General features: G+C 41.6%; 1 protein-coding gene across 4 annotated transcripts in view; it reads left to right on the top strand.

Annotated features, from left to right (window-relative positions):
- Positions 1-27,349, top strand: part of LOC135550866 (glutamate receptor 4-like) — a 233,189-nt gene that overhangs the window by 162,384 nt on the left and 43,456 nt on the right. For all 4 annotated transcript variants that reach the window (XM_064982051.1, XM_064982050.1, XM_064982048.1 and 1 more), the window contains exons 4-6: positions 11,022-11,206; positions 17,207-17,260; positions 18,074-18,232. In XM_064982051.1, coding sequence (XP_064838123.1) covers positions 11,022-11,206; positions 17,207-17,260; positions 18,074-18,232 — 398 coding nt within the window. The remainder of the gene's footprint in view (positions 1-11,021; positions 11,207-17,206; positions 17,261-18,073; positions 18,233-27,349) is intronic.

Raw genomic sequence — 27,349 nt, 5'->3', positions numbered from 1 at the left:
AAATGTGATAGTGTGTTATCCACTATCTCTAGTGACAAGAATTATATAGCTATGATGCGTTCCTGTAAAATTCCATTTTACACACTGATAGAACTTAGGCTTTTAACAAACAGACAGCAGTTTCATTATATTTTTTTTCTGGGGGTGGGTGATCCCTATATGTTTTCAAAATGAATCCTGCCTCTAGCTCATATTGCAAAGTGGTGTGTGAAGCTTTGGTAGCCTGCCTACCGTTGCCTATGCACTTAAATGGGAGGTGTGCTTCAATTACCAGTTGAGAAATAAAAAGTGTAGTTATTTTTAATTGTGGCCATCAAAACGTTTTAACATGCCATTGCATTTAGAATTGTTGAGATTATAAAAGCCCATTTTCACTGCAGCAGCAACTAGCTGAGTAGCTACAGCAGCAGAGTGCTATTCAGCTCAAAATAGGGTCTGTATGTTGTGCGCGGCTGATGAATAAGATACATAACGACTAACTAAAAAACACAATCGGCAGTTTAATTCCTCAAAATGTAGCAAAATAACCTATTGACCAATAAACATTACGATCAATGTAGTTCCATCAATTCATATTTCCATCAATGAATAAAACACATTATTTTGCAGTGGGATTGTTTTTCCTCCCAGTCAATTTGGTCTAAAACAATTGTATTTATCGGCTTCAAAAAATATATATATATTGAAACCCTGGTGCGCATGCGTAGGTACAGAGCCTGTACAACTGACTCGGTATTTATTTATTTCAAAAATTAGCTAGGCAAGTCAGTAGAGAACAAATTCTTAATGTCGGCCTAGTGGGTTAACTGCCTTATTCAAAGGCAGAGCGACAGATTTTTACCTTGTCGGCTCGGGGATTCAATCTTGCAACCGTTCGGTTTACTGGCCCAACCCTTTAACCACTAGGCTACCTGTCGCCCCTTCCTCATTTCCCTTGCAGAAAGTATTCATACGCCTTGACTTATCCCAAATGTTTTCTTACAGATGGAATTTAAAATGGATAAAATTGTGAAAATAGATTATATTTATTTTTTGTCTCACCCATCTACACACAATCACCCCTTAATGACAAACTGAAAACATGTTTTTAGATATTTTTGCAAATTGATTGGAAATTAAATATAGAAATATCTAATTTATATTACTATTCACACCCCTGAATCAATACTTTATAGAAGCACCTTTTGGCAGCGGTTACAGCTGTGAGTCTTTCTTGGTAAATTTGTAAGCGCTAGAATACCAATTTCAGGTATTGCCATAGATTTTCAAGCATTTTTAAGTCAAAACTGTAACTTGGCCACGCAGGAACATTTACTTGTTTCTTGGTAAGCGACTCTCTCTCTCTCTCTCTCTCTCTCTCTCTCTCTCTCTCTCTCTCTCTCTCTCTCACTCATTCACTCACTCACTCACTCACTCACTCACTCTCTCTGTGTCTCTGTGTGTGTCTCTCTCTCTCCCACTCACACACATACACATATACACACTCTCTCTCTCTCACACACACACACTGTATCTATCTCTCGCTTTCTGTCTGTCTCTTTTCTCTCTCTCTTGTTCTCACTTCTCACACACACAGACAGAAACTGTCTCTTTCTCTCTCTCTCTCTTTCTCTCTCTGTCTCTCTCTTTCATACACACATACACACTCTCTCTCTGTGTCGCTCTCTCTTTCAATTCCAATATCAATTTATGGGCTTTATTGGCATGGGAAACATATGTTTACATTGCCAAAGTATGTGAAATAGATCATAAACAAAAGTAAAATGAACAATAAAACATATCCAATGTCATATTGTACTTCAACTATGCTAATAGTTGAAGTACAAAAGGGAAAACAAATAAACATAAATATAGGTTTTATTTACAATGGTGTTTGTTCTTCACTGGTTGCCCTTTTCTTGTGGCAACAGGCCACAAATCATGCTTCTGTGATGGCACACAGTGGTATTTCACCCAATAGATATGGCACTTTATCAAAATTGGATTTGTTTTCAAATTCTTTATGGGTCTGTGTAATCTGAGGGAATTATGTGTCTCTAATATGGTCATACATTTGGCAGGATGTTAGGAAGTGCATCTCAGTTTCCACCTTATTTTGTGGGCAGTGTGCACATAGCCTGTCTTCTCTTGAAAGCCAGGTCTGCCTGCTGTGGCCTATCTCAATAGCAAGGCTATGCTCACTGAGTCTGTACATAGTCAAAGCTTTCCTTTCAGTTTGGGTCAGTCACAGTGGCCAAGTATTCTGCCACTGTGTACTCTCTGTTTAGGGCCAAATAGCATTCTAGTTTGCTCTGTTATTTTGTTAATTCTTTCCAATGTGTCAAGTACTTATTTTTGGTTTTCTCATGATTTGGTTGGGTCTAATTGTGTTGCTGTCCTGGCGCTCTGTAGGGTCTGTTTGTGTTTGTGAAGAGAGCCCCAGGACCAGCTTGCTTATAGGACTCTTCACCAGGTTCATCTCTCTGTAGGCGTTGGCTTTGTTATGGAAGGTTTGGGAATCGCTTCCTTTTAGGTGATTGTAGAATTTTTGTAGGCTCTTTTCTGGATTTTGATCATTAGCGGATATTGCCCTAATTCTGCTCTACATGCGTTATATGGTGTTTTACGTTGTACACAGAGGATGTGTTTGCAGAATTCTCAATTTGGTGTTTGTCCCATTTTGTGAATTATTGGTTGGTGAGCAGATCCCAGACCTCACAACCATAAAGGGCAATGGGTTCTATAACTTATTCAAGTATTTTATGCCAGATCCCTATTGGTATGTCGAATTTTATGTTCCTTTTGATGACATAGAAGGCCCTTCTTGCCTTGTCTCTCAGATTGTTCACAGGTTTGTGGAAGTTACCTGTGGTGCTAATGTTTAGGCCGAGGTGTGTATGGTGTGTATATTTTTTGTGTGCTCTAGGGCAACGGTGTCTAGATGGAATTTGTATTTGTGGTCCTGGCAACTGGACCTTTTTTGGAACACCGTTATTTTTGTCTTACTGAGATTTACTGTCAGGGCCCAGGTCTGAACGAATCTGTGCAGAAGATCTAGGTGCTGCTGTAGGCCCTCCTTGGTTGGGGACAGAAGCACCAGATCATCAGCAAACAGTAGACATTTGACTTCAGATTCTAGTAGGGTGAGGCCGCGTGCTGCAGGCTGTTCAAGTGCCCTCGCCAATTTGTTGATATATATGTTGAAGAGGGTGGGGCTTAAGCTGCATCACTGTCTCACTCCACATCCCTGTGGAAAGAAATGTGTTTGTTTTTGCCAATTTTAACCGCACACTTGTTGTTTGTGTACATGGATTTTATAACAACACTTTCTATCCATTTGTATAGCAGACCCTCATGCCAAATAGAAATCAACAAAGCATGAGAAGACTTTGCCTTTTTTATTCAATTAGGGTGTGCAGGGTGAATATGTGGTCTGCCATACGGTAATTTGGTAAATACGCAATTTGACATTTGCTCAGTACATTGTTATCACTGAGGAAATGTACAAGTCTGCTGTTAATGATAATGCTTTCTCTCTCTCTCTCTCTCTCTCTCTCTCTCTCTCTCTCTCTCACACACACACACACACAGACTCTCTATCTGTCTCTGCTCAGCAAATAGCGGGGTCTCCAGGTCATGATGAGTGACTCAGTTTAAAGGTTTAGGTCTCTCAGGAGGAATATCACACGCTCTCTCTCTCTCTCTCCACTGGACTCTATTCACCCCCTCTCCATCACTCTCCTTCTCTCACTCGTTTACTGCAGTAGACAAGAGCTCATTGAATGACATGCATTCCATATAATCACTGCCTCCTATGTGCAATGGGGGGTGGGGGGGCTGTACTCTGTGCTGTTCTGTAGTGCAGACAGGCCTGCAGCTATTGCTCTGACACTGATGCTGATTGTGGCTGGCTGCTGCTCCACACACAGCTCCAGGCTACAGATTTATCAGCTGGTAATCAGTGACGGGTAGGCGGAAAGAAAGGCAAACCGGCCGTAGCACTCATCTCTGGTTGGTGGGGCTTGTGGGGCTGGTATAGGTGGATTGCCTGTGATTGCGAATAGAACATGATAGGATTTTGTTATGTTACATAGAAAGGAAGTACTTTTGCTGCTCTGGGCTGTTTGGTGTCTGCCGTAGGTCGCACCATGTGTGTAGGGGAAGGGCTTGTGTGTGTGTTTTTGTTTGTGCATGCGTGTACATGCATGTGTGTGTTCATTCATGCATGTGTGTGTGTTTTTGTGCATCATCTATACTGTATGCGCCTTAATGGCTGCACTTAGGTCAGTTGTTCACAGGGCTCATAATGGGCTTTGCTTTATTCTCCAGTGTGTAATTATAGTGATGTCACTGACATGAGGAGAGAAGCTGCACCTGGCTCTGACTGAAACACTGTAATCACAGCCATATGGATAGATGGGCCACTAGCCAACTAGTCATTAGATCTGTATATATACTATAGGACCACAGCCAGGTTGCTTATAGACTATAGGACATATAGAAAGCACAAAACTAGTATCGTTGCAGAATTGTCGTCTTGTGCTTGTTATCACCAGGTTCATACTTACAATGCCCCAAATGGAGAAAACGGACTGAAACCAGGATAGACTACCTACAATGGGCCTGACCAATAACGAATGTTCATTTTTGTTTTCCGTTGCAAGAGGTTTTAAACGTTTTTTATGTGCCCTAATGAACTTGCCTGATGACTAATCCTGAATTTAATTCCTCTGCTCTATTTATAACTCCATATATTCATTGTGGAAAGAGACGCTAGTGAGCATAACCTTTTGGCAGAGTGATGTGGATGGGTGGTCAGGTTACTAATGAACATAAGCCAGGGGTAGAATTTTAAAAAGTCACTATTGGAAACTCTTTAAAATGTCCAAGGATTTCAGCATACAATATATCTCAAATCAAATCACATTTTGTTGGTCACATACACGTGTTTAGCAGGTGTTATTGGGGGTGTAGTGAAATACTTGTTTCCAGCTTCGACAGTGCGGTAATATCTAACAAGTAATATTTAACAATTTCACAACATATACCCAATACACACAAATCTAAGTATCAAATCAAATCAAATTGTATTTGTCACATGCACCGAATACAACAGGTGTAGAAAGACCTTACAGTGAAATGCTTACTTACACGCCCTTAACCAACAATGCAGTTTTAAGAAGATGCCTAAAATATACATGGGGTACCGGTACAGAGTCAATGTGCGGGTGCACCGGTGTCGAGGTAATTGAGGTAATATGTTACATGTAGGTAGAGTTATTAAAGTTATGATGCATAGATAATAACAGAGTAGCAGCAGCGATCCAGAGAGGGGGAGGGGGCAATGCAAATAGTCTGGGTAGCCAGACTATTTAGAATATGTAAATATATGGACGAGCAATGTCAGAGAGGCAAAGACTAAGATACAGTATAATAGAATAGAATACAGTATATACATATAAGAAGTGTAATGGAAAATATGTAAACGTTATTAAAGTGACTAGTGTTCCATATATTAAAGTGTCCAGTGATTTCAAGTCTATGTTTATAGGCAGCAGCCTCTAATGTGCTAGTGATGGTTATTTAACAATCTGATGGCCTTGAGATAGAAGCTGTTTTTCCAGTTTCTCTGCTCCAGCTTTGATGCACCTGTACTGACCTAGCCTTCTGAATGATAGCGGGGTGAACAGGCTGTGACATTGGGTGCTGTAGGTGTCCTGGAGGGCAGGTAGTTTGCCCCCAGTGATGGGGAGAGCCATGTGGTTGCTGGCGCTGCAGTTGCCATACCAGGCGGTGATAAAGCCCGACAGGATGCTCTCAATTGTGCATCTGTAAAAGTTTATAAGGGTTTTAGGTGCCAAGCCTCCTGAGGTTGAAGAGGCGCTGTTGAGCCTTCTTGACCACACTGTCTGTGTTGGTGGACCATTTCAGTTTGTCAGTTAAGTGTACGCCGAGGAACTATCCACCTTCTCCGCTGCGGTCCCGTCGATGTGGATAGGGGGGTGCTCCCTCCTATCCACATTAACCCAGCCTTGCAAGGGTTAACACAGTTAAATGTCTTACTCACGACGGCTACGGAGAAGGAGAGCCCACAGTCCTTGGTAGCGGGCCGCGTCGTTGGCACTGCTTTATCCTTAAAGCGGGCGAAGAAGGTATCTAGCTTGTCCAGAAGCAAGATGTCAGTGTCCGCGATGTGAGTGGTTTTCATTTTGCAGTCCGTGATTGTCTGTAGACCCTGCCACATATGTCTCGTGTCTGAGCGGTTGAATTGCGACCACTTTGTCTCTATACTAATGTTTTGCCTGTTTGATTGCCATGCGGAAGGAATAACTACACTTTTTGTATTCTGCCATATTCCCAGTCACTTTGTCATGGTTAAATGTGGTGGTTCGCACTTTCAGTTTTGTGCGAATGCTGTCATCTACAGTTGAAGTCAGAAGTTTACATACATCTAAGCCAAATACATTTAAACTCAGGTTTTCACAATTCCTGACAATTAATCCTTGTAAAAATTCCCAGACTTAGGTCAGTTATGATCACCACTTTATATTAAGAATGTGACATGTCAGAATAATAGTAGAAAGAATGATTTATTTCAGCTTTTATTTATTTAATCACATTCAACTTGGATCAGAAGTTTATATACACTCAATTAGTATTTGGTAGCATTGCCTCTCAATTGTTTAACTTGGGTCAAACGTTTCAGGTAGCCTTCCACAAGTTTCCCACAATAAGTTGGGTGAATTTTGTCCCATTCCTCCTGACAGAGCTGGTGTAACTGAGTCAGGTATGTAGGCCTCCTTGCTTGCACACACTTTTTTTCACTTCTGCCCTAAACTATTCTATGGGATTGAGGTCAAGGCTTTGCGATGGTCATTCCAATACCTTGACTTTGTTGTCCTAAAGCCATTTTGCCACAATGTTGGAAGTATGCTTGAGGTCATTGTCCATTTGGAAGACTCATTTGCGACCAAGCTTTAACTTCCTGACTGATGTTGCATCAATATATCCACATAATTTTCCTGCCTCATGAAGCCATCTATTTTGTGAAGTGCACTAGGCCCTCATGCAGCAAAGCACCGCCACAAGATGATGCGGCCACCCCCGTGCTTCACGGTTGGCATAGTGTTCTTCAGCTTGCAAGCCTCCCCCTTTTCCTCCAAACATAATGATCGTCATTATGGCCAAATAGTTATATTTTTGTTTTATCAGACCAGACTCCAAAAAGTACAATCTTTGTACCCGTGTGCATTTGCAAACAGTAGTTTGGCTTTTTTATGGCTGTTTTGGAGCAGTGGCTTCTTACTTGTTGAGCTGCCTGTCAGGTTATGTCGATACAGGACTGGTTTTTACTGTGGATATAGATACTTTTGTACCTGTTTCCTCCAGCATCTTCACAAGGTCCTTTGCTGTTGTTCTGGGATTGATTTGCACTTTTCGCACCAAAGTACGTTCATCTCTAGGAGACCGAACGCATCTCCTTCCTGAGCGGTCTGTCGTGGACCCATGGTGTTTATACTTGCATACTATTGTTTGTACAGATTTACATGATACCTTCAGAGGTTTGGAAATTGCTCCCAAGGATGAACCAGACTTGTGGAGGTCTACAATTTTTTTCTGAGGTCTTGGCTGATTTCTTTTGATTTTCCAATGATGTCAAGCAAAGAGGCACTGATTTTGAAGGTAGGCCTTGAAATATATCCACAGCTCCACCTCTAATTGACTCAAATGATGTCAATTAGCCTATCAGAAGCTTCTAAAGCCATGACATAATTTTCTGGAATTTTCCAAGTTGTTTAAAGGCACAGTCAACTTAGTGTATGTAAACGTCTGACCCACTGGAATTGTGATTAAGTGAAATAATCTGTCTGTAACCAATTTTTCCAAACCAAAATAACTTGTGTCATGCACAAAATTATTCAGCCCCTTTACTTTCAGTTCAGCAAACTCTCTCCAGAAGTTCAGTGAGGATCTCTGATTGATCCAATGTTGACCTAAATGACTAATGATGATAAATACAATCCACCTGTGTGTAATCAAGTCTCCGTATAAATGCACCTGCACTGTGATAGTCTCAGAGGTCCGTTAAAAGCGCAGAGAGCATCATGAAGAACAAGGAACACACCAGGCAGGTCTGAGATACTGTTGTGAAGAAGTTTAAAGCCGGATTTGGATAAAAAAAGATTTCCCAAGCTTTAAACATCCCAAGGAGCACTGTGCAAGCGATAATATTGAAATGGAAGGAGTATCAGACCACTGCAAATCTACCAAGACCTGGCCGTCCCTCTAAACTTTCAGCTCATACAAGGAGAAGAGTGATCAGAGATGCAGCCAAGAGGCCCATGATCACTCTGGATGAACTGCAGAGATCTACAGCTGAGGTGGGAGACTCTGTCCATAGGACAACAATCAGTCGTATATTGCACAAATCTGGCCTTTATGGAAGAGTGGCAAATAAAGACATTTCTTAAAGATATCCATAGAAAGTGTCATTTAAAGTTTGCCACAAGCCACCTGGGAGACACACCAAACATGTGGAAGAAGGTGCTCTGGTCAGATGAAACCAAAATTGAACTTTTTGACAAGAATGCAAAACGTTATGTTTGGCGTAAAAGCAACACAGCTCATCACCCTGAACACAGCATACCCACTGTCAAACATGGTGGTGGCAGCATCATGGTTTGGGCCTGCTTTTCTTCAGCAGGGACAGGGAAGATGGTTAAAATTGATGGGAAGATGGATGGAGCCAAATACAAGACCATTCTGGAAGAAAACCTGATGGAGTCTGCAAAAGACCTGAGACTGGGACGGAGATTTGTCTTCCAACAAGACAATGATCCAAAACATAAAGCAAAATCTACAATGGAATGGTTCAAAAATAAACATATCCAGGTGTTAGAATGGCCAAGTCAAAGTCCAGACCTGAATCCAATCGAGAATCTGTGGAAAGAACTGAAAACTGCTGTTCACAAATGCTCTCCATCCAACCTCACTGAGCTCGAGCTGTTTTGCAAGGAGGAATGGGAAAAAATTTCAGTCTCTCGATGTGCAAAACTGATAGAGACATACCCCAAGCGACTTACAGCTGTAATCGCAGCAAAAGGTGGCGCTACAAAGTATTAACTTAAGGGGGCTGAATAATTTTGCACGCAAGCAGTTTTTGATTTGTTAAAAAAGTTTGAAATATCCAATAAATGTCGTTCCACTTCATGATTGTGTCCCACTTGTTGTTGATTCTTCACAAAAAATACAGTTTTATATCTTTATATTTGAAGCCTGAAATGTGGCAAAAGGTCGCAAAGTTCAAGGGGGCCGAATACTTTCGCAAGGCACTGTACCTCTCCTCCTCCGGCAGTGTTTTGGATCGGCCTCTGGAATCAGTTCAAAGCACTGTGGGGTGTGAACAAAGGATTTGCTTTGGGAAAGTCGTATTCCTGGTCGTAATGCTGGAAGTGCTGGTGAGTTACCGCTGCTCTGATATCCAATAGTTTTTCCCTGCTGTATGTAATTACAATAATGTAAGAAATAATACATACAAAAACAAAACACTGCAAAGTTTCCTAAGAGCGAGAAGCACGTCAGCCCTCTGAAAGGAAAACAAATATTTAAGTTTCTTTTTGGACATATCCAGGTAGTCCCAGCCCTGACGGGTGTGTGTTGAAGCTGAAGCAGTGGCAGTGTGTGACCTACCATCCTCCTTGTCCTCCTGGCAAAGACAGACAGACAGACAGACAGACAGACAGACAGACAGACAGACAGACAGACAGACAGACAGACAGACTGGCTGGCTGGCTGACTGACTGACTGACTGACTCACTCACTCACTCACTCACTCACTCACTCACTCACTCACTCTAATAGGGTGCACAGAGAGAGAGAGTGAAAAAGGGGGGTTGAGCCAGACGTGGATACTCAAGCACAGGTTAATCTACTAATTGGGAGCAGAGGGAGAAAGGTTGCCAGCTTGTGATGGCCACCAGGAGGGGCCGTTTAAGTGGGACATCTGTTCCTGTTGGAGAGAAGACAGGAGACGCAGGGCGCTGCTTCCCTGACTTCATCTCACCCCTCTATCGTTCCTCTATTTACACAAGGCCTCGTCTGGTCCCAGCAGCACAGAGTCCCCCCTCTAAACACCATGTGGTTCCTCCCACTCTACCAGTCTCTAATCAAAGAGACTAGGCCATCTACTAAAAAACAGGGGGTTTGCTGTGGGACTAGTATGAAGAATTGGCTTAGGAGCAAAGGGTTAGAACTCTGAATTCAACACAGACAGAAAAGCTCTTCTTGGTTGCAGGGTTTCTTGTGGTTCTTCTTCTTGCATGCTTGTTGTTTTTGTGAAGCCAGGGTGTTTAGATTGTGGCTTCAGTTTTATGAAATCAGTAGTACTCAGTAATATCACTCAATCATTTCCCAGCCAATAGGAAGCAGGGTTGACATTTAGTCTGACTGAATTGACCCTAACCCTGAAAGGAGAGCAGATTATAAGTGCAGAATCCTAATATGAGACCCACTCCGTGCTGATTTGCGGACCAACACTGTAAATGATTGTAGTGCAGATGTGATGGTGCAATGCATCTGACTGTTGTACATTCAATATGCAAATGTTGTTGTCTTTTCCTGCAGTCAAATGACCTAGTGGCCTCACGGGTGTAATGTTATTAATATTTTTCATAATTTCATTGTTAATAAACATTATTTCTATAAACCGTAGAAAATCCTGTGTTTTTATGTCAAATGGTTTTGTTATATTTTAGTCTTCAGTGATGTATATAAAGTGTAATATTTTGATGCAAACTCAAAATTGGATACATTTCAACTCTATATCTGACATGGTACAGGTGTCTTATTTTTTGTAAGCCCATAACCATATGTGTGAGGTGTATACTTCTGTTTCAAAGTAGATTTGTTTAAGACTACCAAGAAACACTGTGACCTTGATTTATCCCACTGCAGTAAAATATTAATTAATTGTCACTATGTAGCTAAATAAATTATTGGAACGAAATTCCGTGATCTGATTGGTGGTTGGTCTCGTCCCTCAGGGTACGCCATACTGCAGGCCATCATGGAGAAGGCGGGCCAGAACAGCTGGCAGGTGAGCGCCATCTGTGTGGAGAGCTTCGACGACGCTGCCTACCGGCGCCTCCTGGAGGACCTGGACCGACGGCAGGAGAAGAAGTTTGTCATCGACCTGGAGGCCGAGAGGCTCACCAACATGCTGGAGCAGGTGAGATCAGTCAGCCAATCAGTCATGGCAGGCAGGCAGGAAGAAAGAAAAAGGTAATTAAGGCAGTTAGGGAGTTAGGCAGTTGGGCAGCTGGGCAGTTAGGCAGTTGGGCAGCTGGGCAGTTAGGGAGTTAGACAGTTGGGCAGCTGGGCAGTTAGGGAGTTAGGCAGTTAGGGAATTAGGCAGTTAGGCAGTTAGGGAGTTAGGCAGTTGGGCAGTTAGGCAGTTAGGAAATTAGGCAGTTAGGGAGTTAGGCAGTTAGGGAGTTAGGGAATTAGGCAGTTAGGGAGTTAGGCAGTTAGGCAGTTAGGGAGTTAGGCAGTTAGGCAGTTAGGGAATTAGGCAGTTAGGCAGTTCGAGAGTTAGGGAATTAGGCACTTAGGCAGTAAGCAGTTAGGGAGTTAGGCAGTTAGGGAGTTAGGCAGTTAGGTAATTAGGCAGTTAGGCAGTTAAGGAGTTAGGGAGTTAGGCAGTTAGGGAGTTAGGCAGTTAGGGAGTTAGGCAGTTAGCCAGTTAGGGAGTTAGGGAGTTAGGCACTTAGGGAGTTAGGCAGTTATGGAGTTAGGCAGTTAAGCAGTTATGGAGTTAGGCAGTTAGGGAGTTAGGCAGTTAGGCAGTTAGGCAGTTGGGGAGTTAGGGAATTAGGCAGATAGGGAGTTAGGGAGTTAGGGAATTAGGCAGTTAGGCAGTTAGGGAATTAGGCAGTTAGTCAGTTAGGGAGTTAGGCAGTTAGGCAGTTAGGCAGTTAGGGAGTTAGGCAGTTAGCCAGTTAGGGAGTTAGGGAGTTAGGCAGTTAGGGAGTTAGGCAGTTGGGCAGTTAGGGAATTAGGCAGTTAGGGAGTTAGGCAGTTAGGGAATTAGGTAGTTAGGCAGTTAGGGAGTTAGGCAGTTAGGGAGTTAGGCAGTTAGGCAGTTAGGGAATTAGGCAGTTAGGCAGTTCGAGAGTTAGGGAATTAGGCAGTTAGGGAATTAGGCAGGCAGTTAGTTAGGGAATTAGGCAGTTAGGGAGTTAGGCAGTGTGGGAGTTAGGTTAGGCAGTTAGGAATTAGGCAGTTAGGCAGTTAGTAAGCAGTTAGGGGAGTTAGGCAGTTAGGGAGTTAGGGAGTTAGGCAGTTAGGGAGTTAGGCAGTTATGGAGTTAGGCAGTTAGGCAGTTAAGCAGTTAGGGAGTTAGGCAGTTAGGGAGTTAGGCAGTTAGGCAGTTGGGGAGTTAGGGAATTAGGCAGATAGGGAGTTAGGGAGTTAGGCAGTTAGGGAGTTAGGGAGTTAGGCAGTTAAGCAGTTAGGGAGTTAGGCAGTTAGGGAGTTAGGCAGTTAGGCAGTTGGGGAGTTAGGGAATTAGGCAGATAGGGAGTTAGGGAGTTAGGGAATTAGGCAGTTAGTCAGTTAGGGAGTTAGGCAGTTAGGCAGTTAGGGAGTTAGGCAGTTAGCCAGTTAGGGGAATTAGGGAGTTAGGCAGTTAGGGAGTTAGGGTTAGTTAGGCAGTTAGTCAGTTTAGGGAGTTAGGCAGTTAGGGTTAGGGAATTAGGCAGTTAGGCAGTTAGGGAGTTAGGGAATTAGGCAGTTAGGCAGTAAGCAGTTAGGGTTAGGCAGTTAGGGAGTTAGGGAGTTAGGCAGTTAGGGAATTAGGTAGTTAGGGAGTTAGGCAGTTAGGCAGTTAGGGAGTTAGGGAGTTAGGCAGTTAGGCAGTTAGGGAATTAGGCAGTTAGGCAGTTAGAGAGTTAGGGAATTAGGCAGTTAGGCAGTTAAGCAGTTAGGGAGTTAGGCAGTTAGGGTTAGTTAGGCAGTTAGGTTAAGTTAGGCAGTTAGGCAGTTAAGGAGTTAGGGAGTTAGGCAGTTAGGGAATTAGGCAGTTAGGGAGTTATTAGGCAGTTAGGCAGTTAGGGAGTTAGGGAGGGAGTTAGGCAGTTAGGCAGTTAGGGAGTTAGGCAGTTAGGCAGTTAGGTTAGGGAGTTAGGCAGTTAGGCAGTTAAGCAGTTAGGGAGTTAGGCAGTTAGGGAGTTAGGCAGTTAGGGAGTTAGGTTAGGGAGTTAGGCAGTTAGGCAGTTGGGGAGTTAGGGAATTAGGCAGATAGGGAGTTAGGGAGTTAGGGAATTAGGCAGTTAGTCAGTTAGGGAGTTAGGCAGTTAGGCAGTTAGGGAGTTAGGCAGTTAGCCAGTTAGGGAGTTAGGGAGTTAGGCAGTTAGGGAGTTAGGGAGTTAGGCAGTTAGGGAGTTAGGCAGTTAGGGAGTTAGGGAGTTAGGCAGTTAGGGAGTTAGGCAGTTAGGGAGTTAGGGAATTAGGCAGTTAGGCAGTTAGGGAGTTAGGGAATTAGGCAGTTAGTCAGTTAGGGAGTTAGGCAGTTAGGCAGTTAGGGAATTAGGCAGTTAGGCAGTTCGAGAGTTAGGGAATTAGGCAGTTAGGCAGTAAGCAGTTAGGAAGTTAGGCAGTTAGGCAGTTAGGGAGTTAGGGAATTAGGCAGTTAGGGAGTTAGGCAGTTAGGGAGTTAGGGAATTAGGCAGTTAGTCAGTTAGGGAGTTAGGGAGTTAGACAGTTAGGCAGTTAGGGAATTAGGCAGTTAGGCAGTTAGGGAGTTAGACAGTTAGGGAGTTAGGCAGTTAGGGAGTTAGGGAATTAGTCAGTTAGGCAGTGTGGGAGTTAGGCAGTTAGGGTGTTAGGCAGTTAGGGAGTTAGGCAGTTAGGCAGTTAGGGAGTTAGGCAGTTAGGGAGTTAGGGAGTTAGGCAGTTAGGGAGTTAGGCAGTTAGGCAGTTTGGGAGTTAGGGAGTTAGGCAGTTAGGCAGTAAGGCAGTTAGGGAGTTAGGCAGTTAGGGAGTTAGGCAGTTAGGCGTTAGGGAGTTAGGGAATTAGGAAGTTAGGCAGTTAGGGAGTTAGGCAGTTCGGCTGCTGGGCAGCTAGGGAGTTCAAGAGGCTCAAAAACATACTGGAGTCGGTCAATCAATCAATGAAATCAATTAATCAATTCATCTATGCAGTCTAAAACAGGTGACAGAACCATTTGGTAAAGAAAATGACGAGAGGACACTTTCTTTCATTTCAATTTGAGACCTGCAGTGGATTATACAGTTATAGGGTGCTTATTTGAATTAAGTTGAATTAATTAGCTGCAAACATGATTCATTAATATTTTGTGGTACAATATGAGATGGTCCATATTGTACCGAACACAATTGTCCTATTTTACATAATCATTCAGGTTTAGGTATATTCAGTCTATTAGGTCAAATTGTAGAATGTTTGAATAGCTTCTGGAGCCACTCAGTTGCCTATATTTAGTCAGAGTTACAAACCGAATAACCCCCTTCTCTGTTTCATAGTGTACTCATCCACCATCCCCCAGGCAACCAGTATCTCTATCTCACGTTTCAATTATTTAGCAAATTTCAGCTCCGGCATCTGTCACTGTGCTAACGACTAAGTGTTTATGTGAGTATGTGCGAGTCGGTATGTGTGTGTGGTGTGCTTTTGTGGGAGCCGGGCTCACCTCCAACAGTTCCCATTGTATCTCAGTAGGCGTCAGTACACACAACTTAATCTTAATCAGCAGGTCACATCTAATGTACACATTGTTATTCAGTAGTATCTCGTGTTCACCAGGGATGCAGTGGTAAAAACTAGTTTTTTGTATGGTCCCAATTTTAATAAGGGTAAATTCACTTTTCTTTAGCATAGGTTATTTTTAACTTCCCTCTAGTGTTATTGTTTCCAAACCATTTTTTGTTTTGTTACCTTGTCATTTAGCAATGTTCCAAAAAATCTGGCTAGCATTTTTGGAGAATGGAGCACTGCTAGTGGAAACAGATTGTATTTGTTAGCAGTGCATTCAAACACATTAGGCTAAAACTTTAAACAAACAACAATGAATGCTTTACTGAACATTTAGAATGTCTTCATCATCACTACATTGATACTGTACCTCACAAATCATCTATAAGCCAAGTCATACTACAGGGTGACATAAGCAACAGGGTCACCCCTATCTGGGATCCTTGGGATATCCCAACTCTGACGTTACCCCATTGAAGTTGACATTTAAAAGTGTTGAGGTAAGGGTTAGGCTAGGGATGTGGTTAACCTCTCTGGGATCGTTCGGGACGCTAGCGTCCCACCTCGCCAACAGCCAGTGAACTTGCAGGGCTCCAAATTCAAAACAACAGAAATCTCATAATCCTTCAACCATACAAGTATTTCACACCATTTTAAAGATACACTTCTTGTTAAGTGTGCGATTTCAAAAAGGCTTTTCAGCGAAAGCTGAACATATCATTATGTTAGGTCAGCAACTAGTCACAGAAAGCATTCAGCCATTTTCCAACCAAAGAGAGGTGTCACAAAAAGCAGAAATATAGATCAAATTAATCACTAACCTTTGACAAGCTTCATCAGATGACACTCCCAGGACTCAATGTTACACAATACATGTATGTTTTGTTCGATCAAGTTCATATATATATTCAAAAACCTCAGTTTACATTGGTGCCATGTTCAGAAATGCCTCCAAAACATCTGGAGAAATTGCAGAGAGCCACATCAAATAACAGAAATACTCATCATAAACTTTAATGGAAGATACATGTTTTACATAGAATTAACATAAACTTGTTCTTAATGCAACCGCTGTGTCAGATTTTAAAAAGCTTAACGGCAAACGCACAATATTCAATAATCTGAGAACAGCGTTCAGCCACAAAAGCAAGCCATACAGTTACCCGCCAAATTGTGGCGTCAACAAAAGTCATAAATAGCATTATAAATCTTCACTTACCTTTACTGATCTTCGTCGGAATGCACTCCCAGGACTCCCACTTTCACAAGAAATGTTTTCGATTACCTTCATAATTTTGTCCAAATACCTCCGTTTTGTTCGCGCGTTTAGTTCACTATTCCAAAGGCACAATGCGCAAGCGCAAAATCCAGATGAAGTCGAAAGAGTTCCAATACAATTTGCAGAAACATGTCGAACGATGTTTACAATCAATCCTTAGGGACTTTTTATAATAAGTCTTCAATAATATTCCAACCGGACAATAGCGTATTCATTACAGAGCAAAAAGAAGGAACGGCGCGCCGCGTGACCGCGCAGTAAACAACTGATTGGCCACAGCTTAGTCCAGTTGTTGAAACAGCTCTTATTCAACCCCCTTCCACAAAAGAAGCCTCAAACAACTTTCTAAAGACTGTTGCCATCTGCTGGAAGCCTTGGGAAGTGCAATCTGGCCCCATAGACACAGCATATTGGATAGGCAATCACTTAAATGAAACTACAAACCTCAGATTTCTCACTTCCTGGTTGGATTTGTCTCAGGTTTTCGCCTGCCATATGAGTTATATTATACTCACAGACATCATTCAAACAGTTTTAGAATCTTCAGAGTGTTTTCTATCCAATACGAATAATAATATGCATATATTAGCATCTGGGACAGAGTAGCAGGCAGTTTACTCTGGGCATCTTATTCATCCAAGCTACTCAATACTGCCCCCCTGTCACCAAGAAGTTAAGGTAAAAGTAAGGGCTACGTTTAGGGTTAGGGTTTAGCAGCTGTCTTCAGTTCAATGTCTGTTTAGCTACTTGAGATCTGCTTGTGTTCAATGGATCAATGAACATTCTCTGTCTCTCTCTCCATGCCAGGAGCATTTTCATATTCCCTACTACCTGGCCTCAGATAGTGTCTGTCTGTCTGTCTGTCTGTCTGTCTGTCTGTCTGTCTGTCTGTCTGTCTGTCTGTCTGTCTGTCTGTCTGTCTGTCTGTCTCCTCATGTGGCACTCATCCGGATGCCTACTCATTTGTTTAGACAGCCTGCACGTCTGATTTCTCCCCATGAAAGACAATGTTGACGCGATGCCAAGCCGCACACACTGGGGTGTCATTCAACTGACAGCCAATTAAGCTTGCTAATGCTAATCCAGTCGGGTTCACTCAACGTTTGTCGAACGTTTGTCCCTTTCCAGTCGGGTTGACTTAATGTTTCTCTAACGCTTCTTCCTCCCTTCTCTCACAGATTGTCAGTGTCGGAAAACATGTCAAAGGCTACCATTACATCATGGCTAACTTGGTGAGGAAAAAAAATCCTGGCATGTCTTGACGACACCATTTCTCTCAAATTCTCTCTCTCTCTCTGTCTGTCTCTGTCTCTGTCTCTGTCTCTCTCTCTCTCTGTCTCTGTCTCTGTCTCTCTCTCTCTCTCTGTCTGTCTCTGTCTCTGTCTCTGTCTCTCTCTCTCTCTGTCTCTCTCTCTCTCTCTCTCTCTCTCTCTCTCTCTCTCTCTCTCTCTCTCTCTCTCTCTCTCTCTCTCTCTCTCTCTCTCTCTCTCTCTCTCTCTCTCTCTCTCTCTCTCTCTCTCTCTCTCCACATCTATGTATTTAGTATTCAGCCCATTTCCACAGTGACAGTGTATTAATGATGTCCAGAACAGGACAGCTCAGTGTTTGTGTGTGCATCTACATGTGAGTGACTGTGTGTGTGTGTGACAGTACAGGAGGCATCAGAGCACTGGGCTGGGAGAGATTACTGTTGGCACAATCCTTCTTACCAGCCCTCTGCTGCAGAAGCAGGGCGTCGACACAATTCAGGCTCAGCCGGTGATCCCAGATCTTAGAAAAGGCTAGGGGAAAGAACTGTCTGGTGTCCTTTTTTGTTGCGGTATAACATAATGCTCTGCCTCTCTTTCTCTCTCTCGTTGCCACTCTCCCACTCCCTTTCTCTTCCTCTCTCTCCCTCCCCTCTGTTTATTTCTCTTCCTCTTTCTATCTACATTTTGCATGCCTTCCTCATTCTCCTTACTTCTCTCCATTAATGTCTTTCTCTCCCTCTCTCTCTCTCTCTCTCTCTTGATCTCTGCCCTCTGCCTACCTCCTAACCCCCCCAGGGTTTTAAGGACATCAACCTTGAGCGCTTCATGCATGGCGGGGCCAACGTGTCAGGCTTCCAGCTAGTGGACTTCAGCAACCCCATGGTCATCAAGCTGATGCAGCGCTGGAACAAGCTGGACCAGAGGGAATACCCAGGCTCCGACAGCCCCCCGAAGGTAACACCCTGACTGGGTTTAAGTCCTCTCATCTCCTCTAATGTCATGCCTTTCCCCCATTTGTTGAAGAGCGACAGCCCCCCGAATGTACACCATGCCTGGAGTAAGGTCTTTTCCCCTAAGGTTCTCTCCTGTATCTCTCCTCTAAGGCATGGGGGATAGAACCCATGGAGGATTTAACAGAGCTGAGCCCGAGTCAATACAATTCTTCAGTAGATAACCTCTAGTTCTGACTGACTGACTGACTGGCTGGCTGGCTGGCTGGCAGGCTGGCTGGCTGACTCAATAGCTGGCTGACTGACTGTGTGTAGGATTGCTTTACACTCTGGTCAGTCTGGTCTGGTGCATGGGAAGGTGGCTTTAGGATTCTACAGGACCAACTGCAGAGGTGTGTACACAGACACGCACACACGCACACACTTAGAATACATTACAGTACCTGCTAACTGTGGTGCAGTCTCGTGGAGAGGTTCAGGCTATGGGATTGTGTCACAATTTCCTCGTTGTCTCACACCTGTGGACTTTCTTAGTATTGGAATAGCGTAGTCCAATGCCTGAGGGAGCTCCACTCTTGAGAACCATGAGAACTGGTGCATTTTAGCTGTCCTGATGCACTTGAATGTACTGGACCCATGCTCTAAAAATTCTAGCCAGAAGATTCTGGACGTTGCTAATTAACCAGCTAAGGAACTTAAAATGTTTTGGATGAAACATCAAAGAGAAGTTGAAAATAATCTAAAATGTTGAAAATATTATGAACTCTCCCTTTAAGGGGCTCTGTGACCAGCAGTCACCTACCACCCGGACACGTCAGTGCGTCATGAGTCAGAATCTCTGAGGGCTGATCTGAGATGCATTTCCTAGGGATAGATGGGAGAAGGAGGGAGGGGGAGGGGGAGGGAGGGAGTGATAGAGGGAGAAAGAGAGCGCGAGTGGGGGGTAGGTAGGGGAGAGATGGTATGGAGGGAGGTAGGGGCATCATCATCAGCACTGTTGTTCGTCCACCCTGGGGGCCATTGGCCCTAGCTGCGAGGATGTGACGGACTGACCGATTTAAGCTATACTGCTGTGCTACGACGCGCAGTGTGTGTGTATGCTTGTGTTTCTGCTCCAATATCCATGCAGATCACTCAAGATTGACTTCAAAATTGAACATCTGTCTATGTCCTGAGGACGTCGGGAAATGCCTTCAAAACCGGCCACTAAGGGCAACAGTGCTATTTCCATGAAGTGGGCTTGGGTTTTGCATTGTGGACAGGGGTGGTGAACGGGCATAATCCCATTACTCCGGATCTGAAGGTCTCGTGTTCTGTCCCAGTGGTAGATACTCATTTTATTTTTTTATCCTAGCCTATCTTAACTTAGCCATGCCTAAATGTAATGTTTTAACCCTATCCAAAACCTTTGAAAATGTGAGGTTTCAAGAAAATGTACTGGCTTGAGCTGGACGAATGAAGGGTGTCAAAACCACTTTGAAATTTGATCTTTGGAGAAACGTGGATAAACGTCAGAATCTAAAGTGAAATTGGTAAAAACCATTCCAATGTTCTCCCTACCAAACAGCCCTTCTGGTGTACAGTAGCACTATCCATAGTTTTTTATTTTGTAATTAGTGGAGCCCAACAGTGTTCTGGTCACAGTCTAGATCAGGGATGTCAAACATACGGCCCATGGAGAGTTTTGGTCAAACGTAGTGCACTATATAGTGAATAAACTATCCAAAATGGTTATTCAGCTGTTCCACAAGAGAACCTTTTTTGGTTCCAGTTAGAACTCTTTTGGGAGCCATGTAGAAGCTGTTGTGGAAAGGGTTCTACATGGAACCCAATATGGTTGTACTTGGAACCAAAAGGTTTCTAACTGGAACCAAAAAGGGTTCTTCAAAGGGTTCTCCTATGGTGACGGCCGAAGAACTCCTTTAGGTTCCAGACAGCACCTTTCCAGGTCCACGAACCAAGGCAGTATTTCATTATAACCACACTTTGGATGTGTTGTGATTTGTAGGTTGGTTATGACTTGTAGTATTATGGAACTTGGCCTGTGGGTGGTTTCAGTAAAAAAAAAAAAATACAACAACAAAAAATTGTGAATGGTGGGGGACGAACTCATTATACTTTAAAATAACTGAAAGCAAATGGAAACTGTGTAGAAATTATAATGGACCTACATTCATATAGTTTCTTTCCTGTGTACAGCCTACTGATAATCAATACAATTAAAACTAGACAGTCAAGGAGCATGGGAAATTCCAAAAACAATAGATAGAGGACAATTTTTATCAATTTTGCTCACAAGGAAATATATAACTTTTTCAATGCGGCCCTCCGGACCTCGTTGAAGACCGAATGCGACCCCCGGGGCAAAATGAGTTTGACACCCCTGGTCAAAACAGCTACAACACCCTCCTCTCCCCATTCATAACTCCTTGGCAGGACTGTCCCTCTTCTATTTAAGTGCCCAGACTCTTACCAATGCCAAACATGTACCAGTTTGTGCCAGCCTTCATGCCCAGGGAGCGGGTGGCATCAGCTTTGGTTATCAAACTGTTTATTGCCCCCCTTGACCCTTGTTGGTGTAGGCAGCTTGTCCACACCTGGCACAGGGTTGGCGGTCCATACACACACACACACACACACACACACACACACACACACACACCGTGGCCCCCACAGAGAGCTGAAATGAACAAGGGTGGAAGGAGAGCTGTGTTAATGAGAAGGATTTTCCCAGGCCAGAGTGAAGGTTAAATTAACTCTCCAATAAGGATTTTCCCAGACCAGAGTGAAGGTTAAATTAACTCTCCAATAAGGATTTTCCCAGACCAGAGTTGAACGTTAAATTAACTCTCCAATAAGGATTTTCCCAGACCAGAGTGAAGGTTAAATTATTTTTTCCTCTCTCCTGGCATGTCTTGACTACACCATTTCTCTCTAATTCTCTCTCTCTCTCTCTCTCTCTCTCTCTCTCTCTCTCTCTCTCACTCACTCTCACACCATCCACTGTGTCTGTCAGCAGCACACTGATTGTTTAAGCTCTGCCTAGTCCTGGCCAAACTGATCCTGATATGATCCATGACAAGCTGATGTGATTGGCTACACTGTTACTGCCTTCATCTGTAATGCATTACCGAATCTCTCTTTCTCTCTAAACTAGTACTTTAAGACAGGGTTATTGTTAGGTGATTGCTAATGAATTTGGCATCACATGGCGAGAGAGTTAGTCACAATAACACAATGTACCTTGCTGCATTACAGGCATTTTGAAAAGTATATTTTTAATGCCCAGTATACAGTAGCCTGGTTACTTTCTCTGTTCGGCTATTACATATTAATTCTTGCCACTCCTGTCATTTCCCAAAGTAAAGTAGAATGTTAACTAAAACGTCTGGTACCCAGACTATGTATACTGTACACGCACGCAGAAACCTTTGTCTCTTTTCATAGTGTCGTGGAAATTTTCTCTATTTACCAAATCATGAGCGCAAACCACACAGAAGTCAGAGTTAGTTATCAAAGTCCATCTTTAATTGTATCAGCTCTATCACAATGATGTCTCTCAATGAATTCTCTGAGAGCCCCTTCCACTTTGCAATAGCATTTTGACTTTCAACAGTTCAGTATCTCTAATGAAAAGTTGAGAGTCCCCACATAATGGCAAATGGGATCCTTTATAGCGAAGATCCACCCCCCCTAGACGACATGACAATCCACAGGTCCCAGGAACTTACACAAAGAAAGACTTTACTTCAGAGAGGAGTATCCCCTAGCCAGACAGAGTTGGCTATAAATTATCGTTCAGTTTTGTCTCCTTTCTCAAACTCAGAACCATAAACCAATCCTCCATATCAACAGGCATATATCAAATCCATCCTATCTTGCCAAGATCACAGAGACACACTGACTGGCACACAGACATTGTGGAGCCAAGAGATACACGCTTGACCTCTCCCCTCTCTCTGGCCCATGCAACTTAGTCTTGACATAGAACAGATAACTGCAACCCCGCCACAATATTATGCAAAAATAATATTCCGATGAGAAGTAACTTACAAACATATGATGAATATAAAACATCTTACCTATGTTACCAACCAATTCTGATTATTCCTCAACATTCCCCTCTCAAGGGACTCAGTCCCTTCTGAAGAATCAGAATAGTAACATACTCAATATTTAAAAATTCAAATCCCCTTAATGTCAAATACCTTAGGTTATATGTAAGCCTTCTCCCTTCTGAAACTAAGTTTACAATCTTTATTCTACAAGTCAAACTTGCACTTGTTTAATAACACAGAATAATCCATTTGAGGAAAATAAAAACATAACATATTTATGCTCTTTACGTTACATGAGAACCAGTGTCTAAACACAGGCCTCCTCACAACATATAGGACAGATATCCCTCTAAGTCCTCATGCTCAGAAATATACTCAGGAATAGGGAATAGGTCATTGAAATCATTCATATTCCAAATCATAAGCAACAACCCAACTATTTATCAAACCAATATTTAGAATAGCATTACTCAGTGATTCAAATTTGTCTTATCACTCACAGTAAAAACCTCAATTTAACACACATCAATATTAGCAGATTTACATAAAGTATAATTATCCCATAATTATACTATTAACTTTTTTAATCATGATTATAATACAGATCAGTATCTCAATGCATTCTTAATCTAAATTACTACAATTTACATGGTGTAGACCTCTTCAATCAACCTGATACCACAAAAGTATAAACAATTGTAATGGCACAGTTGACCAACCCCCCCTCTCAGGCACGGCATCTTCTGGCATCTTCCTTTTTCTTCAGATAGCTTTACAGTTCAAAGTGGACGGCCCATGATAATGTTCCAATTTCAATGTCTCATCTTTACCACTCATGTCTTGTCCTTTCGTCAACCAATACACCAGCATCATAAGAAAACAGATCTTTCTCCATGATCACTCCAAGTGGACTCATCACAGTATGAGAGAACCATGAAAGAAAAGCAGTTGATAGCTTAGATCTGATACTGTACATCAGTTTCTGGCTTGGTTCTTTTCTCTCGGTAGAAGTGGTTTGGAAAGCCTCCTTCAACGCCTTTGTCACTCTTCTTCAGCCAGTTAGAGGGGGTTTTGAGGTACACACACCATTCGGTCCAATTATCTCTTCCATGCATTAAGATACCGTCTGATGTCACTTTTCATGATAACCTCGAAAGAACAGATCAGAACAACAGTTTAGTTCAGTTCAGTTCATTAAACTACATGATAAATTATTACTTTTACCAATTATTCTTAACACACATATATAAACATATTTCACAGAGAATATCAAAACATTCTATTGAAACTATTCTTTCAAATTGGTTTATACTCCCCATCTCACTGTCAACTCCATCGTAGAGCCAAGGATCAAGAAATTCGACCTATACCTCGGGAATAGAACAAAACAAACACAACAATACAATACACTCAACAATACAATACAATACACTCAACAATACAATACACTCATTCACATATCACTTAAGTTGTATAACTTCAATTCAAACCCTCAAACTGAATCCTCCCCCATGTTTTACACACATCTCTCCATATGAGAGTAATGTAAAACAAAACTGTAAACAAATGTAACACAACATTTCAGCTAACCTAATCAAATTAAAATCACTAAACTGAAAAAAAACTCCACAAAGAAAAATTATTTAACCCTATGGTCATCGGAAAATAGACAAAAAGCAGCATACCCTTAGTTAAAAGCAATGCCCTCCACAGTGGTCCAAATTACAAATATGGCTAAGAAACATATTTACCAATGACACAATTTATTTTGAAAGCAGTATTACAAATGACCATACATTTATTATCCAAATGGCTTTCCAATGCGGGTGATCAAGCCACAACGGAAAGTCATCAGAAGGTCATAGGTCATACAAAACCCTTCAAAGCAGTTATTTTCACTATATGAAACAATTTGCAAACAATAATCAACTAGTTCCAACATTTTTGTATTTCCATGTTCCCAGAACATCCCTTTATCAAAAGAATTTGCGTGTGTAATGAATAACTCAGAAAATAAAAACTCATTAAAATCCCAATGTGGTACTTTATGGCCTCAATTCCACTCACTCTCCCCAAGAGTATAGTCCCTGGATACATTCCAGAGAGAGACAGTGAAATATCCATTTTCCCGGAGAAAACACAAAGACACTTAGTATTCATTACACTACATCGATTCAGAAACTCAAACGTGAACTATAAACCAAACCGAATGATAATTCCACTGTATCTCAAATCATAAGTTTTAATCAAATCAATGTATATTGTATGATACAATGTTTAATTAAATTAAATCAACTCCTAAAAAAAACTTTTAATCAGTAACCTAATAATTTCAACCTGTTGATATAAATTTAGTAAAAATCAATCCTGATTTTTTTAAACAAATCTAAAGTCCTTCAAAAGTCGGTGCTGTCTCATCATCGTAAAAATAAAAATAAACTTAATTTTTCCCCCACTGATATCCACAAAGGTCAATACTGTTCAGCACATCCATTAATGATCTTCCTTTAGTCTGTACAGGGTCTGAAATTCCAATGTATGCAGATGATACAGTGATAAATTCATGCAAATAACAAACTACACAAGAACTCCCTGCTTTAATAATTCAGATGACAAAATTGCTCAGAGACTCATGTTTACTTCTCAATACAATAAAACACAGTCTGCATGTTCCTCAAAAAACAACTACTGATGGAAAAAGCTCCTGGTGGTATCTGATTTTAAGTGCCAAGGCATCATACTTGATTCCAACCTCTCTTTTAAAAAGCAAATAATAAAGGAACTCAAATACCAAATTCAACCTAGCTAATTTCCCAAAACATATGAAATTGTTTTGACTATTGCGGTAACAACACTATAATTAAAATCTATGATACTCCCCCACTTAACATACTAGTTTAGTCTTCTTCAAACGGGCTCTCACACTACTCAATCCAGCAATCACCTCTAATGACCAGACATTGTTCCACATAATGGAAACATACTATAATGTTAGACTACATGAACTTTCCTGCTCAAATTAACTGGTGTTACTTAAACAATCAAACCAAGAATCAATAACCATCAGAATCTATTCTCCCAATGTCTTACTCACTCACAACTTTCAGATCTCTCTTTCTTCCTCTTCCAGCGGGCAAAAATATAACCCCTCTCATTTCAACGTTTTTCCTTACCTCTATCGTAAGATTAAAACCCCAACTTTATAACTTCCTCTTCTCTTTGCTCTCCACACTTATGAAATGTATCCTATTTCTTTAAAAATAACACACGCAGCACCAAAATTATAACATGCGTCAGTCAATCTATAAGAATGAAAAACATTTCGGTAACCACTTTCTATTGCCATTCTCTCCCCGCTATTATTCAGAATTTCTTTAACTTAGGTAACTGTCTTCTCTATTGATACAGTAATTTAAATATGACCCAATTCTCAATACATTATTCCAGCAGATAATTTAGTGAACAGACATCGTCTTGCATCAGAATTCGCATCGTTATTATTTTAAATTGAATTAGTCTATCATTTTAACCCAAACAATTTATTGAAAACGTTCAATCTATTTTTTTTTATACAAACACTAGCGACCATAACTTTCCAGGCAAAACATAGATTATCCCCCACCTAAAAATAGATTATTTACCATCAAAAACTGAATTTAGCCAGCGCCATGACTAGGAACGGTCCTCGGACCTCCCACGTGGCAGGCAAGAATTCTACCACTGAACCACTAATGCTATTGTGAAAAACTAAGATTCTCCGCATATAAACCCAATTTCTAAGTAAAATCAAAACACGTCACTATCGGTAATTCCCAGAAGAATAATAGCCCAATTTTAATAGTACAAACGTTACTCCAGCTATGATTCTCAAATTCCACATGAATATATTAGCAATCAAAGAATAAAATCGACAGTGAATGACTAGGAAACAGATATTACGCCTTTTAATAAAAGTAGATTATGTTTACTTATGCAACGTATTTCAATTACTTTACGACACCACATTAATCACGCAATGATAATTAGTTTGATGGAAAACCTTAGGCTTGGTACGACATTATAAATTACATTGAGCATCCCTCGGATTCTCTTTAACTTTATGGAAAACAGTTTATTCAATAAATCCCGCAACTTCTCTCATACTGGGAAGAAAAATTATAACATGTTCAGACCTTAAGGGCAGTTAAATTTAAAATGTTTCACCCAGACGGAGATAATCCAATATACGTTTTATAGTTACATCGTTAGGGTAAGATAACCAAAAGTGGACACACTCTAATCAGTTTCTAGAGCTCAATTTCCCAGATTTGGTAGATTATTCTAATAGTGCTTAAAAACTTCATCTTTATCAAATTATCCATTTAAGATACCAACTCAAAACCTACGTACGTCTACGAATGGGTCGTTTAAATTGTATCTAATCATTCTCAGCATTACTTTATCAAATCTCTAGTAATTGATTATACACACATACAATTTATCATAATTTCAAATAATTCACAGAGTCCATATAAATCTTTAGAAATCTTAGGTACTCACACAGAACTTTCAGGATCATCCACACAGGATTGGTCAAATGTTCACACAGAACTTTCAGGATCATCCACACAGGATTGGTCAAATGTTCACACAGAACTTTCAGGATCATCCACACAGGATTGGTCAAATGTTCACACAGAACTTTCAGGATCATCCACACAGGATTGGTCATATGTTCACACAGAACTTGCAGGATCATCCACACAGGATTGGTCAAATGTTCACACAGAACTTTCAGGATCATCCACACAGGATTGGTCAAATGTTCACACAGAACTTTCAGGATCATCCACACAGGATTGGTCAAATGTTCACACAGAACTTTCAGGATCATCCACACAGGATTGGTCAAATGTTCACACAGAACTTGCAGGATCATCCACACAGGATTGGTCATATGTTCACACAGAACTGGTCAGACGTCCACACAGAACATCAGAAAAACGGTTTGCCCACACAGAGTCAACCCTACCCCACTCACACAGAACGGTCCGACAACTATTACCTAGTGATCCCATATCAAA

The sequence above is a fragment of the Oncorhynchus masou genome, chromosome 12 (assembly GCF_036934945.1).
Source record: "Oncorhynchus masou masou isolate Uvic2021 chromosome 12, UVic_Omas_1.1, whole genome shotgun sequence".
Classification (NCBI taxonomy): domain Eukaryota; kingdom Metazoa; phylum Chordata; class Actinopteri; order Salmoniformes; family Salmonidae; genus Oncorhynchus; species Oncorhynchus masou.
The sequence above is the reverse complement of the archived record's forward strand: the minus strand, read 5'-3'. Positions and strand labels throughout refer to the sequence as shown.